Source organism: Marmota monax, unplaced genomic scaffold (genome assembly GCF_021218885.2).
Source record: "Marmota monax isolate L192 unplaced genomic scaffold, Marmota_monax_Labrador192_F-V1.1 WCK01_AAM20220418_F8-fsc00064, whole genome shotgun sequence".
Taxonomy (NCBI): Eukaryota; Metazoa; Chordata; class Mammalia; order Rodentia; family Sciuridae; genus Marmota; species Marmota monax.
The window spans coordinates 9,075,824-9,095,000 of record NW_026694542.1 but is presented as its reverse complement, the minus strand read 5'-3'; the positions used below and the strand labels follow the sequence as shown (position 1 = coordinate 9,095,000).

The 19,177-nt window shown below is 49.9% G+C and overlaps 1 protein-coding gene across 6 annotated transcripts; it reads left to right on the top strand.

The window, feature by feature from the left end:
- The first annotated feature begins 2,448 nt into the window (after positions 1–2,448).
- On the top strand, positions 2,449–15,232 carry Nfe2l1 (NFE2 like bZIP transcription factor 1). Of its 6 annotated transcripts, none has more exons than XM_046420300.2 (6): positions 2,449–2,579; positions 4,314–5,331; positions 10,122–10,304; positions 10,724–10,813; positions 11,037–11,195; positions 12,071–15,232. In XM_046420300.2, the coding sequence occupies exons 2-6, from the start codon at positions 4,822–4,824 to the stop codon at positions 13,412–13,414; spliced, it is 2,286 nt and encodes a 761-aa protein (XP_046276256.1). In that variant the 5' UTR covers positions 2,449–2,579; positions 4,314–4,821; the 3' UTR covers positions 13,415–15,232. The 6 variants fall into 6 exon arrangements, with proteins under 6 accessions (XP_046276256.1, XP_046276253.1, XP_046276257.1 ...); XM_046420297.2 differs by having other exon boundaries at positions 10,089–10,304; XM_046420298.2 differs by lacking the exon at positions 2,449–2,579 and adding an exon at positions 2,881–2,987 and having other exon boundaries at positions 10,089–10,304.
- Positions 15,233–19,177: the final 3,945 nt, after the last annotated feature.

Here is a 19,177-nt window from a genome sequence, read left to right as displayed (position 1 = left end):
CTTCAATTATTTAGTATTTAGGGTCTACTAAGTTCCATGCACTGTTCTGCTTTGTATTACTGGGGACTGAGCCCATGGAAGCTCTACCACTAAGCTACATCCCAGCCCTATTTATTTTGAGACAGGGTCTCTGTAAGTTGCCTAGGAATGTCTTGATTTTGTGATCCTCCTGCATCAGCCTCTAGAGTCTTATAGGCATGTGTCAACACATCATGCACAATTTTTTGTGTGTGTTGTTAGGGGTAGAAACCAGGGCCTTGCATCTGCTAGGCAAGTACACTACCACTGAGTTACACTCCAACGCCAATACTGTTTTGAAGACACAATAATTAATACACAAAATTCTAATCCTCATGGAGCTTATATCTATTATTTGTTAATGTTACCGCTGTTGACGGGTGACGAGTCCTTGCTTCCCCAATGTTGAAGAATAACACCAGAGAAGCACACCGAGGCAAGGTCAGAGTGGAAAATTAGAAGTTTATTAAAGGACAACAGAAAAGACTTCTCCGGGAGGAAGAAGGGGACCCAAGAGGTGGAATCCATTGAAGGGCGAATGTGTTCCCCTTTTTATAGTTTTTGGTGATGGAATGTAGATGGGAAGGGTCGGGACACAGGTAGGCCAAAGAAGTAATCTGGGCATTTCCAAGTCAAGTTTGCTGTTCATTAACATTTCTTTGGGATGGGCTATCTCCAAATCTGTGGGGGCTGTTTCCTGGGCTTCATTAACATTCCATTCCAAGAGTTGCTCAGCTTTTCCGGAAATTCATTCTCAACATGGCCTCCATTTTAGATTTCACTGGATATTAGACCCGATTTACCTAACTACACTGACTACCTAATTTTAAATCTGGCTTCATTAAGACACTAAAATCAGTACTGTTTCAGTTCCTAAAATACATAAAATTAGCTCAGTAGTTTTTATTAAGGATTCAATGAATGCATATTGAATATTTATATATGGTGAAAGTACTTTGTAATCTGTGAATCACCCCAAATTAAGTCTCCTCTATAAGCACTGCATGAATTTGATTACCTGAGTTATCAGTTGGCCTTGTTCTTAATTGTATAAGGAAAATAAAGTCACCTACTAGCTTGACTATGGATACTCCCAAGGAGACAAGAACTTGAATTGACACCTCTTTGTCCCACAGTTGGTAGGAATACAGTACAAATTCCAGCTCAGTGATTTCCTAAATGTGGTCTGTGGACAGCTGCATTAGGATTATTCAAAATGGCAGGTTACCAGGCCTCCATCCCAAGATTGGGGGGTTACAAATGGGAATCTCAGGAGGACTCAGAATTTGCATGTCTAACAAGCTCCTGAAGTAATGCTGGGGGTACTCTATAATGTTTTAAGTTACCAACATATTCAGTAACACGGCTAGATGGGAATAACTCTGGAAGCTAAGCCTCTTCTAAGAGGTAAGTCTGGCCAGGCGTGGTGGCGCACGCCTGAAATCGCAGCGACTGGAGTGGTTGTGGTGAGGCAGGAGGTTCAGAAGTTCGTGACCAGCCTCAGCAATTTAGCGAGTCCCAAAAAAACTTAGTGAGAACCTGTCTCAAAAGAGAGAGAGAGAGAGAGAGAGAGAGAGAGAGAGAGAGAGAGAGAGAGAGAGAGAGAGAGAGAGAGAGATGTGTGTGTATGTCGGGATATAGTTCAGCGGTTATGCGCTCTGGGTTCAAACCCTGGTCCCCCCCACAAAAAAAAAAAAAAAAAAGCCAAGTCTAAGTTCCGTGGGGGAAGTTAGGGCTCTTCGTGTTGTTCCATTGATGGCAAAATAATTGCTATTATTCCCAATCTCTCACATCGCTAACATTCAGATTGTTGTGACAAACTGCCTGCAGGATTGTTCCCATGAACGGTCTAGACCCTTGCCTGGGCCACGAGGCCCTACCGACCTTGCCTACAAGTGCAGCGCGGGGCGGGGGGAAGGAAGCCAGGACATGAGTTTCCGTTGCCAGCAACCAAGATGGCGGCAAGAGCGTCGCCACCACAAAAACCACATGCCCTGTGCCCCGCCTCAACTCCCCCACCCCGTTCTCACCCGACTTTTGCAAGTCATTATGGGAACCATCAGAGGTGCAATTCCGCGCTCCTGGGCGATACCCCTCCTATCCTCTGTCCTGAGCCCTTTTCCCTAGCCACAAAATGTGCGAAAAAGGATCAACCTGTAACACCGCCCGCCTCAAAAGCACGATGCCAGACCCTGGGGCCTTCTCCCCACTCATTGGTGGGCCCACGCCATGGGGCGGGCATAGACACCCATTGGACTGTGGGTCATGTCAGTTTTGGGGATACGGGCCAGGGGAGAAGGAGGTATATTCAGCTATTGGGCTTTCTTTGCTGTCAATCAGAGCAACATCCGGCGGAGGCCGTAGTTTCGGCTCACTGATTGGAGGAAGTGTTTTGGTGCCCCGGCGGGCGGGTTTCCGAGTGCAGTGGAAGGAGGGGGCGGGGAGGGAAGCGGAGGTAGGGAGCGCTAGGCCGGCTGGCGGTGGCGGCGGCGGCGACGAGGCTGGGACTTGGGCTGAAAGCCTGCTGTGGCAGTAGCGGTGGACGCCAAGCTCAGCAGCGGGTACCGGCACTTTTCTTTTCCTGAGGGGCGGGGCGCGCGCTGGGGGGTTGTGAGGCTTATAGGGTGAGGGGCGGCGGGATGTGGTTGAGGGGCTGGAGACCGGAGCCCGGCGACCAAGCGGGGTTTCAATCCGGGTCGGACCCTGGGCCTGGTAGGGAAGAGCCGCGGGGCCGAGGAGAAAGCTAGCTCCTGGGTGGGATGGACTGGGGAGGGCTGAGGGCAAGAGAAGGCGTGGTGTGAGGCCGGCTTGCGAGTGGGGTGGGGCCACGGGACCGGAGGGCGGGGTGAAGTTTGCCTTTAAGGGTGAGTCAAGGCCAGAAAGGTAGCACTTGTTCGCTTGCTGCCCCAGAAAGCTAGAAGCCGAGGAGCCGAGAGTAGGCATGGCGACTTGGTCCCAGCCGGACTCGGGTATTCGGGGCAGGGTGGGACCGGACTCAAGCCACGGCCTTTTGGCCTTAACTTGGTCTTTAAGGAGAGAACTTTGTCTGGTTTCTCGAACTTAATTAGTTCTTTAGGTTTTGTAACAAGTTGCATGGGAACGGGAGGGTAGCGTAAGCAGGAATTCAGGGTTGCATTTGTGTTTACTCGGACCAAATGAGGGTGTGCGTTTGCGTGGGCGTATGTGTATGTGTAGATCTTGCTTCCAGTTTAGAATGAGGTTGGTGGAGGAGAGGAGAGGGATATGTCTTGGTTTATGTGATTAATGGAAGCTCAAAAGTAGAAGCCAGAAACTGAAAGGCACATTTGCCCTCTCCACAGTTGGCAGTGTGGGTTGAGAACTTGGCCTTATCCTTCTGCTTTGGCTCAGAAGGTCATATGAATGAAGATAAGACCTGCCTATTCAAATTGTAGATAGAACAATCCTATGAATGCCCCCATCGCCCCCCCTCCCCACTTTGTCTCTCTCTCTTTTTTATTTTATTTTTATTATTTATTTTTAGTTGTAGATGGACACAATGCTTTATTTTGTTTATTCAGTTTTATGTGGTGCTGGGAACCCAGGGCCTCACACATTCTAGGCAAGTGCTCTACCACTGAGCTACAACTCCGGCCCTCGCCCTCTCCTTCTCCCTCTCCTTCTCCCTCTCCTTCTCCCTCTCCTTCTCCCTCTCCTTCTCCCTCTCCTTCTCTCCCCCCCCCTCTCTTAATGTGAAGATGCTAGGAAATGGAAATCATATTTCAAAGTTGGGAAAACAAAAGGCACTATTCTATTGTGTGTAATGGTGAACTGAACATTGTCCTCGTGTTTTTACACACTCTCACCCATTAATAATCTCTCCCTCCCCTTCAGAACTGGAAGGGAGGATCCTAAGCAGTTTTCTCCTGAGAGATGGGAAACCAGCTTTCTTTTAAGATAGGAAATGGTCTTCTCATGCTAAAAATAGAAGCCGGGTAATGTTGTGCCTGTATGAGGGGGGAAGGGTTGGTAAATCAGACAAAGTTTAAGGTAGTTTGGATGCTCTGGGCATTTTCTGCTTATCCAAAGCAAGCTACTTTTAAATTACAAATTTAATGTGCAGTAAGAGATCTTTTCTCATCAGGACTTTGCTCTTAAAATTATTCTGTCTATAACAGGTTGCTTTGTTTTTTTTCCTGAGAGTTTAACTGGTTGGGTTTTTTTTTTTTTTTTAACCCTGTAAAATTGGCTTTTTAATGTGTTTCCTGTCTTCTGTCATGAACATCATGTGAGAAGTATGGAATCTTATCTTGTTGCTCTTGTGATTCCTATTTCAGGTTTCTCTGGAAACCCCCCTGGTAAGTGTGGAGGAGGCGGGACACTCTGACCCAAGACAAAAGGCCTCTAGCTCCAGCCAAAGAAAATAAACCTTAGGAGGGAGAAGGAAAAAAAAAAAAATCCATCAGCTGTTCCTGAGAACAGCCTGCAGTGGAATCTACAGAGAGGACAACTAATGTGAGTGAGGAAGTGACTGTATGTGGACTGTGGAGACAGTAAGTCACGTGGGCCCTCAGGGCCTGGACTGGGTTAGGAACAGTTGTACTTTCAGAGGTGAGGTGTCAAGAAGGGAAAAGTGAATGTGGTCTGGAGTGTGGCCTTGGCTCCACAGGGTGTGCTTTCCTCTGGGGCCATCAGGGAGCTCAACCCCTGTGTTCTGCCAGGGTGGGGTACAGGGTTTGGCACTGAGGAGGGTAACCTGCTGGCTGGAGCGGCAGAGCAGTGGCCTTGATTTGTCTTTTGGAAGATTTAAAAACCAAAAAGCATAAACATTCTGGTCCTTCAGCAATGCTTTCTCTGAAGAAATACTTAACGGAAGGACTTCTCCAGTTCACCATTCTTCTGAGTCTGATTGGGGTGCGGGTGGACGTGGATACTTACCTGACCTCACAGCTCCCCCCGCTCCGGGAGATCATCCTGGGGCCCAGTTCTGCCTATACTCAGACCCAGTTCCACAACCTGAGGAATACCTTGGATGGCTATGGTATCCACCCCAAGAGCATAGACCTGGACAATTACTTCACTGCCCGGCGGCTCCTCAGTCAGGTGAGGGCCCTGGACAGGTTCCAGGTGCCAACCACTGAGGTAAATGCCTGGCTGGTTCACCGGGACCCGGAGGGGTCTGTCTCTGGCAGCCAGCCCAGCTCAGGCCTCGCCCTCGAGAGTTCCAGTGGCCTCCAAGATGTGACAGGCCCAGACAACGGGGTGCGAGAAAGCGAAACGGAGCAGGGATTCAGTGAAGATTTGGAGGATTTGGGGGCTGTAGCCCCTCCAGTCAGTGGAGACTTAACCAAAGAGGTTAGTGGCCCTATGGTGGGTGGGTGGGACCTGGGGGTTTGGGAGGAGTGGGCTGGTCCTGAAGGACTGTGGTCACAGCATTAAGACCTATAAAGAACCAGACAGGTTCTAGGGGGTCTCAGGCACTGTACTTGGCTAGAAATGGGATGAATTGTCTGACTTTAGGATTAGGGGCTGGGAGCATTTCCCTGTGTGGAACCATTGACCCACCTCTAAATGTACTGTCAGGTCAGTGGGAGGTTCCTAAAACATGCCAGTGTGTTTACTGCTTGGATTTCAACATGACTACTGAAAGTATGAGGTGGGGGAGGGTCATGTTGTGATGGGCTGTGATGAAGTGTGTATCTGTTGCTAAGACACATATTGTGGCCTCTTGCCTTGTACCTCCCCCAACATCAAAACACATGTACCCTAAAGTTTTCCTTTGTGGTCAGGCCTCTTGTTGTACAGTCCTGATAACTCAGCTCTCCTGGGCCTGAGCCAACGGGTAGACTTGGTAGTTATTCTTGGCCAGGAAAGGCCAAGGCTCCAATTCTTTGCTAAAAACCCATTGCAGGGAGTAGAGCAGAAAAGGCTGGAACCTAGAAAAGAAACTATTCTGCCCAAGTCAACTGCCTCCAGCTGTTAGAGGCGATCTTTAGCTCCTGTCACATGTCTAACACACTGTTTTGAACAGAAAGGGATGCGATTCTGGGCCTTTAATGATGCAGGTGGTTACTGTTGCCACTGCCTCACCTAAATGATAAAAATGAATTGACTTGCCCCTCGACCTTAAGGAGCTTGAGAAAAGGCCCACTGCATTTTCCATTAGGCTCTTTTTTTTTTTTTTTTTTTTTGGTCTGGGGTGGGACATGGAAGGATGTGAAAAGGTGTACAGGTGCTGCAGAGCTTGACTCTCTCTGCTTACCAGGTCAGGCCATGTTTTGCCTCCCTCACATTGGAGCCTGTTCCTGACCTCAGTTCTCTGTTAGTGACTGGCAAAAAATGTGACTTGTTTTAGGCCTATGATCTTCATCTGGGGGTGATTTTTGCCTCTCCTCCTGCCCTTAGGGTCAGGTGACAATATCTGGAGACAGTTTCAGTCCTTACAGCTTGGGATGGGTGCTACTGGCGTCTAGTGGGTAGAGGTCAAGGATGTTGCTGAACATCCTGAACAGTACAGAACAGCCCCTAAACCACAGTTTTATCTACCTCGCAACTATTATTGGTGCTGACTGGGAAGCTTTGCCTTCTGCTCATCTGGCTTTTATTGGATCTTCTGTGAGACAGGCAAGGATTATCCATCTGATCATAGGATCTAGGAGCATTTCTTGTCTTTCTGGACCTCTTGATTTTAGATCCTCGCGGTGACGGTTGGAACCTTACCTCTTTTCTGCTTCCCCTGTCCTTCAAGTGGACTCTAGTCTTGGCCCAGTGTTCTGAGGAAGCATGTTCCCAGCTTCTGATCTGTGGAATGGGCTGCTTTTGGGAATCGTACAGGAGTAGTTCCGTTCTGGTTGTGGGGAGCTCTTCTGGAATGAGATGTGGGATATCTGGGATGTCATTGGGCTGTTCAGTACTGGAGGGAATGGGATGGAACTTTGATTTCCCCCTTTCTTGTTTTCTTGGCCCTCAGTAAAGGTCATGCTTTCCCTGACCCTAGGCCTTCACCCTTCCTTTTGGGAGGAGGAGTGGGTCAGCCTTAGGAGCCCAATCTGGGAGGGGGGAAGGGAGGATTATGATGTGTCTAGAACAATATTTCCTCAGCAACTCAGGGATAAAAATACCCAGGTCCTGAGCATGTGACAGGCACTGCTGGAGCCGGTATTATCCCTGGGGTGGTGGCGCTCCCCTGCTGCCAGGCCTATTCGATGGACAGCTATAGCCTAGGCCCTTGTCAGGGATAGGATTCCCCTTAAGGTTGGCACTCTGCCCAGAGCAGGGGGTGGCCTGTTTACCGCTCTTTCCAGGCTAGGAGCAGGCTGTGACCAGGGAGAACACAGTGTCTCTCCGATATGACCTTAGGCTCCAGGGGAGCAGCAGCAGTGAGGAGGAAGCTAAATTTCTCCCTGAGAAACCAATCCGTGGAGTCTAAAGTGTGATCCTGATTTAGCCAGGGGCCTTCCCCCCTCCTTGTTTGGAGAGACAAGGTCAGGGAACAGGCAGAAAATGCAGTTTTAAAAAGTTAGGATGAAAGGGGGAGTGGAAGGCATATTTGTGGCTGGGGCATTGCCCAGCACCTGTCTCCCTAAGTGCTGTGTTTTCAGGGTTGTGTCTCCCCTCCTCCTGCTTAGGGCTAGGCCCAGCCAGCCCTGTGACATCGTTGCACGTGTGTGAAAATGGCTTTCCCTTTCCTCCAGTCTGGCCTGTTTTAGGGTGACAAAGCTGCTGGCCTTTTTTTTTTTTTTTTTTTTTAATTGGCTTGGGTGCCCTGGGTTCCTGCCCAGCTTAGTTTGTGATCCCTGGCCTTAAGGGCCGGCCCCAGCCTTCCTAAGAAAGTGAAAAACTCTTGACTTCCCAGCAAAGAATTTAGATTCCCAGCGAAGCTGCAGGAGGAGTGTCTGTCCAGTCCACAGTGGGCTGGAGGAGCAAAATGCGACAGGAGGGAGGAGAGTGGCACCCCTTCCCCCAGGGCACTCTCACTGCGCCACCCCAGCTGACTGACTGGGTTGGGTGGGGCTGCCCGCCCCTGGGTGCATCTCCTCAAGGAGACGGAGGCGGCCCAGGGATGGGCTGGTTCCTTGCGGCAGCTTCTCCAGCTGCCCTGGTGCAGAGATTGGCTCCCGTCTGCAGCTAGGTAACAGGCGGTGGGAGGGGATTGGCTCCTTCTGCATCTCCAGCGGAGACTTGGGGGAGGAGATTGGCTCCTGGCGCAGCCTAGGTAACGACAGTGGGAGGGGATTGGCTCTTTCCGCAGCCCAGCTGCTGACCTGGGGGAGGGGATTGGCTCTCTGCAGCCTCAGCAGTGACCTGCGGGGTGGGAGGGGGAGGGGATTGGTTCTTTGCTGCAGCCTAGGTAACAAGTTTGGGGGGCGTGGGAGGGGGAGAGAGGGAGGAGCGGGAGGTTAGGCCCAGGAGGGAGCTCGCTTTCCTCTGCAGCGTGAGCACGGAGCATGGGGTGGGAGTCCCGACTCACTGCAGCCTCTGTGGTGAGCTCAGGGTGGGGGCTGCCGGGCGCCTGAGTGGAACTGGGGTTGTGAGGTGGGAGGGGGCTGCTCCAGGATGGAGGAAGGGGGCTGGGCTGGGCCGCCCAGGCAGCAGCACGGGCGGGGCACCCTACTCAGGCCCCTCGGAGCTAGCAAGGGGCCACCCTTCCAGCCTGGTGTGCTCCCTGCAAGCCAAGAGCTCCTTGCAGCCCCCTGTCCGGCTTCCCAGCACCGGCTGCCCTGGGGCTCCTCTCGCAGACCATGACCTGCCTGGACCGCAGCTCTCACGGTGGTGGGGGCCATGCCAAAGGCAGCCAGCCCCTTAACTCTTTGCTGGCTGGTCACCAGGTGGCCCAGCCCCCCTCTGCTCCTGGGTCCAGGGCTTCTGTTCAGGTTGGTGTATGGTGGGAGACTGAAGGGGAGAGGTCCACGTGGGAGGTCTTAGGATCGGGAGGATTGTGGTGGGAAAGGGTACTGTGCCCTGCTTAGGGCTAGGGAGGTGTCTACTCTAAGGATATTGTTCTCTGGAAAGTGTGCTTTTTAATCCTGAATGGAAGGCAGCACTTGAGGGTTTCTTCCCTTGTGGGGAAGACTTTTGCCAGAGGGAGCAGCATGTATAGGAAGCGCAAATAGCTCTACTTATCAGGGTTCTGTTGGTAGCAGTGCGGGTGGCAGTTGATGCAAGAACTCTTCAGGAGCCACAGGGCAGAGGGGAAGGAAGGCATTTTGATGCCCAAGGTGGCGATGGGAACTAAGCAGTGATGGGAATTATGTCCTTGAATGGGTTGACTGATGGGGAGCCAGTGAGACCTAGGGTGTGGTATGAAAGGGAATCAGTGAGAGCACTGGTGTGAGGGGACACCGCGCTGGCCTAGGCCAGGGTGGAGTGCCCAGTAGGAATCATCTGACTGCTTGGGGCTCCCCTGGGATGGAGGCAGCTTGCTTGGATCAGCTGAGATGGGGATTCTGGCAGGGATGGATCCTGAGGTGAGCCTCGGCTTTTAAGAGTTGTGGGTGTTCAAGCTTTACTCCTGCTGTCAGCCAGGGAAGGGGGAAAGACTGGAGGAAGGGCTGGAGACAGCTTGTCGTTGTCATTGGTTGCATCAGGTGGTTGGAAATGCAGGGATTTTCCTCTCTAAGCCACCCCACCCCTTTATGCAAATGCAGTGGCACCACAGGCTGATGCAAGCCTGGCCCCTGCTAAGCAATTCTGCACAAGTATGCCCTTGCTTGCCATGGCCAGCCTTCTACAAGCCATGTTTTCAGGGTTCCCATTCTCAAAAGGAGAGGTGTTTCCTGATTCCTCCTCCTTTTTAAAGTAGGGGTGAGGTAGCCTTGCCCTTCAGCCTGGGTGTGTCTCTGATCCACATCTTTAAGCCTGCAGACCTGTGTGGTGAACTAGCGGCTTTTGCTTTGACTCTTTTTTGGGGTGGGTGGGTGCCGTAATGCCTGGAGTAGATGAATGAAGTCTTGTTGGTGCAGAGGAACCAGGGGGCAAAGACAGCAGGCATAGGGCTAGGAGGGCCCTCACCCAGGACTAACTAGAGCGATGCTAGGAGGGACCTCTGAGGGACAGGACAGGGAGGGGCCCTTGGAATGTGAGAGCTAAAGTCATGGTGGTCTGTCTTTCAGGACATAGATCTGATTGACATCCTTTGGCGGCAGGATATTGATCTGGGGGCTGGGCGTGAGGTTTTTGACTACAGTCATCGCCAGAAGGAGCAGGATGTGGATAAGGAGCTGCGAGATGGAGGCGAGCAGGCGGACACCTGGGCAGGCGAGGGTGCGGAAGCTCTGGCCCGAGACCTGCTAGTGGACGGAGAGACGGGGGAGAGCTTCCCTGCACAGGTACCACTGCCTCGGCTCACTGGCCTCACTTCTCCCTACATCCCCAAGATTCACCAGGCTGAAGTTCTTCCAGAAACTTCCCCTTAAAGAAGGCAGGTTGTGCCTTGAGGTGGACATGAATGTCTATTTTGGGTTGTGGTCTATAAGTCAGTGGCTGGGCTGCAGAAGGGGGCGGAGATGGCAGCAGAGCCATCTCCAGGCTGTGGCAGCAGTGCAAAGGAGCCAAAGCATCGTGAACCTTTCTGCTTGTACCAGGACTTTTCCACCCTACTGTTGTCCCTAGGAGTTTGGGACTTGGGGCGTGCCATTAACTGGAAATGGGAAGGAGACTACAGGCCTGCAGCTGTGCTGGGGAAGAGGTGTCAGGCTCAGGCAGCCAGGGCCCAGGTCAGCCAGACTTACAGTTGCTGTTGCCACAGGTGCCTGGTGGGGAGGACCAGACGGCCCTGTCCCTGGAAGAGTGCCTTAGGCTGCTGGAGGCCACCTGCCCCTTTGGGGAGAATGCTGAGGTGAGCAGGACCAGGGAAAGCCCACCGAGTAAGCAGGGCAGGCTGCACATGGCATGTTGCTCCATGGCTGGCTGCAGTGCCAGCTCTCAGTTCTGGCCTGGTCCTGGCTGCTGTGGGTGAATTCAGAGGAAGGAAGAAAACAGGAAGCCAGGTTGTAGTGGCTGGGAGGAAAGCAGAAGGTGGTCTTTCCTTCTCCAGTTGAAGCCTCTGTGTTCTGCCCTAGTTCCCAGCAAACGTCGCCAGCATAACAGAAGCAGTGCCTAGTGAGAGCGAGCCCCCCGCTCTTCAAAACAGCCTCTTGTCTCCTCTCCTGACGGGGACAGAGTCACCATTTGATTTGGAACAGCAGTGGCAAGATCTCATGTCCATCATGGAAATGCAGGTAGGGCTGTCCGAACAGCACAGACCTACAGGGTTTTGTGTAGGGTGTCCTAGTACGCAGTCACCTGCATCTCTCGGGAGAGAGGAACAGTTTTTCTGGCTGATACTTAAGAGAGTGGGGACACTGAGAGGAAACCTGTCTAGGTATGTCCTTGGGACTGTGAGGGCTAAAGTCAAGGTGGGTTTTAGGTTAAAACCCAGGACTGGGCCTTCCAAAGCAGATCCTGCCTCCTAGGTGTACCTTCTTTCTTTTTCTTCAGGCAGATAGTCCCTTGACTCTGTGCTTCTATAGTTCAGCATTAAAGATGACTGATGTTTGAAATGGAGCCTATTATAAACATTTATGAATATGTCAAAATTAACCCCAACTATCACATATAACTATAATGCATTGATAAGAAAAAATTTAAAAAGTAATAGCTGACGTTCACATAGTGCTTTACATCCATTATCATCTCACTTGCTCTTAAAATCATCCAGTCAGCCTTTTTTTATTTTAAATGTGAGGAAATTAAAGCTCAGAGAGGTTAGGTGATAAGCCCGTGGTCATACAGCACCATGGTGTGGCTAGGCTTTCTGATTCCTGTCTGGGTGTTCTTTTCAATGTGCTAGTGTTATTCTTTGTCTCCAAGGTGGGGGGGGGTCTGGTTACACATGACCGGGAACAGGTCAGTCCTGCACTGGGGTGGAGTCCACACAGAGGAACCCACTCCTGCCAGGCCTAGTGGTCCAAGTATGACCAGGAGCGGATACTGGGCTTTGTTTTCCAGCCTCTTGCCTTGCGCCTAGGTAGCTGTGCTTCTGGTGGGTCCTGCAAGGTGTGGACCTCAGGGAGGAGTCTGCTCCTAGTGAACAGTATGTTCTTCTCCCTCCCAGGCCATGGAAGTGAACACATCAGCAAGTGAAATCCTGTACAATGCCCCTCCTGGGGACCCACTGAGCACCAACTACAGCCTTGCCCCCAACACTCCCATCAATCAGAATGTCAGCCTGCATCAGGCGTCCCTGGGGGGCTGCAGCCAGGACTTCTCCCTCTTCAGCCCTGAGGTGGAGAACCTGCCTGTAGCCAACAGCTCCACACTGCTCCCGCTGGTCCCCAGCAACTCCACCAGCCTCAACTCCACTTTCAGCTCCACCAACCTGGCAGGGCTCTTCTTTCCACCCCAGCTCAATGGCACAGCCAATGACACAGCAGGCCCAGAACTGCCTGACCCACTGGGGGGTCTGTTAGACGAAGCCATGCTGGATGAGATCAGCCTGATGGACTTAGCCATCGAGGAGGGCTTCAATCCTGTGGAGGCCTCCCAGCTCGAAGAGGAGTTTGATTCTGACTCAGGCCTTTCCTTGGATTCCAGCCACAGCCCTTCCTCCCTGAGCAGCTCTGAAGGCAGCTCTTCCTCCTCCTCTTCCTCCTCTTCCTCTTCTTCTGCCTCTTCCTCTGCCTCTTCCTCCTTTTCTGAGGAAGGTGCTGTTGGCTACAGCTCTGACTCTGAGACCTTGGATCTGGAAGAGGCTGAGGGCGCGGTGGGCTACCAGCCTGAGTATTCCAAGTTCTGCCGCATGAGCTACCAGGATCCGTCCCAGCTGTCCTGCCTGCCCTACTTGGAGCATGTGGGCCATAACCACACGTACAACATGGCCCCCAGTGCCCTTGACTCTGCTGACCTGCCACCACCCAGCACCCTAAAGAAAGGCAGCAAGGAGAAGCAGGCCGATTTCCTGGACAAACAGATGAGCCGGGACGAGCACAGAGCCCGTGCCATGAAGATTCCTTTTACCAACGACAAGATCATCAACCTTCCTGTGGAGGAGTTCAATGAGCTACTGTCCAAGTACCAGCTGAGTGAGGCCCAGCTGAGCCTCATCCGGGACATCCGGCGTCGGGGCAAGAACAAGATGGCAGCGCAGAACTGCCGCAAGCGCAAGCTGGATACCATCCTGAACCTGGAACGGGACGTGGAGGACCTGCAGCGTGATAAGGCCCGACTGCTGCGGGAGAAGGTGGAGTTCCTCCGGTCGCTGCGGCAGATGAAGCAGAAGGTTCAGAGCTTGTACCAGGAAGTGTTTGGGCGGCTGCGGGATGAGAACGGGCGGCCCTACTCGCCCAGTCAGTATGCGCTACAGTATGCCGGGGATGGCAGTGTTCTCCTCATTCCCCGCACAATGGCTGACCAGCAGGCCCGGCGACAGGAGAGGAAGCCAAAGGACCGGAGAAAGTGAGCCTGGGGAGGCAGGGGGTGATGCTCACCAAGACTGAAACTTGAGAAGGGCTGGGCCTGGACCTGGACCTAGACCTACTGCGGGGACTTCAATGCCTTCTTATCCAATATATCTTCTCAGATGGGATGACTGCGGGTCAGTGTACAGGAAGAGGCGGGCGCAGGCGCTGTCTGGCTCCACTTCCCCCCAGTGGGGTGGGTGGAAGTGGCCAAACCACCTGGGTGGTCGAGGTCCACCCTTACCCCTTTGTGGTGAGGAATGTGTGGTGTCAGCGTTGCTGGAGGTAGAGGAGCAGCTAGTGTGGAGGCCAACAAAGGGAAGGGACTAGTGACAGGAAAGGAAAGGAGTAGAAAGTTTTATTCCTAGAATGGAAGGAAGGAAACCCAAAAAATCAAAGCGGTCAGAAAAATCACAGGGAAAGTTAAGGTGGGCTTTGGCCAGGATTCCAGGCAACAGGTTTGAGCAACTCTGGTGGGTCTAGGTTACTGGTGTGATAAACCCTATTTCACCCCAGAGGGGTACACAGACACAGGGTGGGATGGGGGAGGGGCTCTGTTAAACTCTTTCTGTTCCTTGCACTTTGGTATCCCTGAAGGGGGGGGGCTCTTGGATTTCATCTGTGATGTTTTGGTCAAATGGGAGCCTTGGGGAACCAACACTGGCTTGTTGGTTTAGGGCCAGAGGGCAGAGGGAACAGAAGAGGGTCATGTGTTGCAGTAGCCCCAACACCAAGCATGTCACTCACTGCCCTGCCACTGCCATCTCCCTCTGTGCTCCAGTTGCCCTGAGCTGAGGCTCCTAGTGTCTCCATCAGAGCCTGCATGGAAACGCCGTACTCTACCCACTGCTGCCCTGCTGCCGCCTTTGTGTTCCTGCCCCTCACTGGCTCCCTGCAGCTCTTTGGGAGTGGGGCACTCTGCTGGCTGGCAGTGCTTGGGACTGGGCCTACAGCTTCCTCTCTTGGGAGCTGCTCTGGAGGCAGGGGGATGATGTGGAGGGAGAAGCCAGCACTTCAGGCAGTGTTCAGCACAACTGGGGAGTGATTCTTCCCTCAGGCCTTGGCCTATCAACAACTGGTCTTGTCACTGGGGAGAAACAAAACCCCTACAAAACCCAGCAACAAGAAACTAGTCCTCATAGAATTTCTTGCGCTTTGTTTTTTAGGGCTTGTGCCCTGTTCCACTTAAAGGGTCTAGGATGCTTGTGTTAAGTAAGGAGGAGATGACCCACTATTCAAAGCTGCTAAATGTTCTCTTTGCCATAAAAACTCCGTGTAACTGTGTGAACACTTGGGATTTTTTTTCTCCTCTGTCCCCAGGTCTTGTCTGCTTTCTTTTTTGGGTTTCTTTCTAGGAGAATGAGAAGTGCATGTAATGGGGGGCCGAGAGCACCTTCCCCCAGGCTCTCGGCCACAGGCAGCTTCTCCACAGCTCCAGCTTAGCCTGGGCTCCTGGAACACTGCCTGGGGGAGGCAGCAAGGGGAGCACCAAGTGGCCAGATGGTTCCAGGACCACAATGTCTATTTGTAACTGTTTGCCACTGCTGCCCCCACCCCTGCTTGGCTCTGGAGTTCTGTCTGCCCCAGATTAGCAGGAGTGAGTTATGGGGGAAAGCACTGATTCCTCTCCCCCCGTGGGGAGGGGGGAGTTTCTAACTGAGCAGTAGGGATAGAAGGCGAGAGCCTGGGAGTGCTTTTTATAAATTATTTTCCTTGTAGATTTTATTTTTAATTTATCTCTGTGACCTGCCAGGGAGAGGAGAGAAAGAGAGATGCTGTGAGCACATGACAAAATAAAATAAAATAAAATGGATGATTCATTCTCAAGTGCAGTTTCTCCCCACTTGGAATTCAAACAGAGTAAAGGAAATGGGGGGAGGATTGGTCATTATGTGGCTAAGGCAGAACTCCAGTGGGAAAGTGGGTGGAGAGCTGTGGAGGCTTGACAATCAGATATTTTAAAAGGACAAAAGGAAGTGTCACCTGGCCTAGTTCCCTACCTGTCCACAAGTTAGTGACTGCTCTCCCTACCCTGCCCCCTGTACTGGGGATTGAACCCAGGGGTGCTTTACCACTGAATTACATCCCAAGCCCTTTTTATCCATGGTCTTGCTAAGTTGCACAGGCTGGCCTTGAACTTCTGATCCTCTTCCCTCAAGTCTATATAGTTGCTGGGATTATAGACATGTGCCAGGCTACAATAAGGTGACTAGAATCTGTTATCCCTCCAAAACACCTACTCTAGTCAGGCATGGTGGCACACACCTATAATGCAGCAATTCAGGCTGAGGCAGGAGGATCGCAGGTGTGAGAACAGCCTGAACAACTTTGCAAGACCCCATCTCAGAAAAAAAAAGGTAAAGCCTATGATCTTGAACTCCCTTGTATGATGTATAACCTGGCTCAGCTCACTCCTTTAATAATGCTACTAGAACAGAATTCTAAAACTTAAAAAGGGGCAAGGCAACTAAAAACAAAATTTGAAATAAAACCTCAATTCATGATGATAGTTTAAAAAAATACAAATCATAACCTAGAAGGGTAACAGTGCAGTTGTTTTGTATCCTTTTTACCTTTGCCCCTTTGTCTTGTCCTTACTTTAGTGTATTTTTGTTGTAACAGATGGACAGTTTTGTCCAGGATAATGCTCACCTCTTTTTGCTGCTGGCAGTGGGTATTAGAACCTCCAGACTTTCTCTGGTAGAAGACAGGACTTAGGTTAGGGCTGAGGAAGGGCTGCTAGGGCTAATCCATTCATTCAAGTCAGAAGTAAGAAATCCTGGTGTGAGGCAGGGAGATAAGCTGTTCTTGGGCTGACTTCAGTCAGCAAAATGATTTTTCCATGTCTTACTCTTGTTAGGAAATGGATGTGGACCCACTGTTTCAAACTACTCCTTCCTAGATCTCACCATTGAAGCTATGAAAACAATTACAGAACTGAGGGGCAAAGTAGTGACCTAGAGTTATGCCTCCATGGCAGACTCACCCATTCTTCCTGGAAAAACTGAACAGTAATAGTCAGACACCTTGGTTACATTGAAGCCCTGCTTTCCTCAGGCTGATCTTGTCCATGATTTTATTACCCTCAGCTAAACCAGACCTTGCTTGCTGTGTTCAGGCTTGTGGTAAACTGCTGAAATAAGTGCCCTACCAAAAAAAAAAAAAAAAGTCCCTACCACCTTCAAGACTCCTATCTTATCCTATGGGCTTTGACCAAGGACAACCTTAGACTGAATAAGAATTTAGGCACTACCTAGTGAACAGATGAAGAGCAAGAATTCTATTCCCATTATTGATGCTACTGATACACAAATACAAGTACTATCTGCCTTTCCAGAACCCATTTTCCCAGTCAGGTAGAAACAATGTGGCAGAACCCATGTACATGATTAAATCATCAGGAGTGGATGAGCCTTGTTTTCCTATCAGTAATCCATCTGGTAAGTGAATTGAAAACTATGATTTGTCATTTTGCCAGTGTACCAAAAAATCACTACCTTTTCACCTTTTCTTCTTACTCAGAAGTCAATCATCCTTGCCTCTGATTCCAACTTTGTAGTGGAGGACAGAACATTGTAAAGAGGATTATTTTCAAAGTCAGCTGGATAGAAGCCCTCATTTTCCTTGCTGAGTACATAAAAATACCAACACAGGTCTTAAAGCTGCTTCTTTTTCAACCTAACTTAAATTGCAAAATTGAGACAGGCTGCACATCACTCTTTACTCAATCCCTCTTTATTATTTCAACTAAGAAAGGAGTTAAACATTCTGACTTTTGTTTTAAACACAAGTTTGATTGAACAGTTGATTAAATCTCCCAATCCTCATTAGGGGCTGAAGCAGTAACTGAAAAAAAAGGGGCTAATGTCCCAGAGCCAGGCCTCCTGAGTTGTTCAGCTTGACCTTAGGCTATGTAAACAGCAAACAGGGCAGGTTTGGTCAAAGTCATCTAAGATTTAAAAATGTATCTGGGGGCCGAGCATGGTGGTACACACCTGTAATCCCAGAGACTTGGGAGGCTGAGGCTGCAGGATTGTACATTTGAGGGCAGCCTCAGCAATTTAGTGAGACCCTCAGCAACTTGGACCTTGTCTCAAAAATTAAGGAGGACTGGGAATGCAGCTCAATGGTCAAGTGCCTCTGGGATCAATCTCTGGCGCAAAAAAAGAAAAAAAAAAAACTGCCTTAATTACCACTCTGCTTGCCCCCACAGTGTAGGGCCTACAGTGCTTTTCATCCCAGCAAGATAGTTATCAGATTTTACTTGCTTTTAACAGTTACCAGTTTATTCAGTGGGAAGCTTACAAGACCACAATTAAGTTATCCATGAAAGAGATGATAGATAAACAGGAACTTTTGGAGAAAACTTCCCTGTTGCACAGAGCCAATCCACGGTAATCCAGAGAGACTGGTAGCTGTCAATCTTGACATCTTAATTGCCAAATCTCTTTAATCCCACACCAAAACACTAGAATGCCTCCGTTTGATTATAGCTTCCTATGCCAAAAGCCAAGACTCTTGTACCAGGTTGAATACTGGCTCAATAGTGATACTTGTACAGCCATGCATCACATAGATGACAGCCTTGCATATCTAACAGTCTATACCACATAGACTACATCTAGGTTGGGTAAGGATGCTCTATGATGTCCACACAACTAAGAAATCACCTAATGATATATTTTTCAGCGCACAGCCCATTATTAAGTGAGGAAAACCCTGAGCCTATCCTTTGTTTAGTCCCATCAGTTGTAAGTTTCAAGTGAGAGTATCCTCATGAGAAGATCCTATTTGCATATAAGATTAATCCTACTCCCTAGTTCAGGATCTGGAACTACCACTGAAAGAGCTAGATGTGGATTTCAGAGTTCCAGTTTTGAAATATTCTGGAGTAGCAAATTCATCTTATTTCCCATTTTACTATAAGAGAAATAACTGCTTTATAATACAGATTCCCAATGCCATAGACCATAAAGACGTACAGAGCACAAAATTTAAAAATCAAAGGAAGCTGAATATGGCCACCACAAAATTAAGTTCTGGAATATATTTTCTAAAAATAAAAATTCAGCTACTTCTAAAATTGGTGATCAAAACTTTCAAACAAACTGGGTGTGGTAATGCATGCCCGTAACTCAAGCAATTTGGGAAGCTGAGGTAAGTTCAAGACCTGTCTGGGTTAGCTAGACCCTGCCTCAAAGGGTTAGGGATGTGGGTCAATGGTAGTACACCCCTGAGTTCAGTCCCCTATGTCACAAAAGCAAACAAAACCTTTCAAACGACATTAATGAAGAAACTGAAACCATCACTTCTCAGTCCTGTCAGTTTTAAAAGGGTGTTTCTGTGGTTGTATTGTCCACTTAAAATACTAAATAGAAGCTCAACTGAAGAAACTACAGGAGCAAGATTTTTACTAGTAAGCTTTTCTAGTAGCAACCAAGGTAATAATATACCTCCTCCTCAGCTCCTGGACAAGAGTGGTCTATGATGGTGCAATATCATGAAAGCCAGCCAACGCACATTTCTACACTGCCCCAAGAAATGTTTTCTGGAGAACATTCCCTAGAGCAGACAAGATCTCTTGTAGCTGAACAAGGTGATGCACCACCTGTGATCCCAGCTACTCAGTAGGCTGAGGCAGGAGTATTGTAAATTCAAGCCCAGCCTTAGCAATTTAGCTAGACCCTGTTTCAAAATAAAAATTTTCTTAAATTGTCTTTTTATATTTATTTCTAACATTTTGGCCACAACTATCACTTAATAAG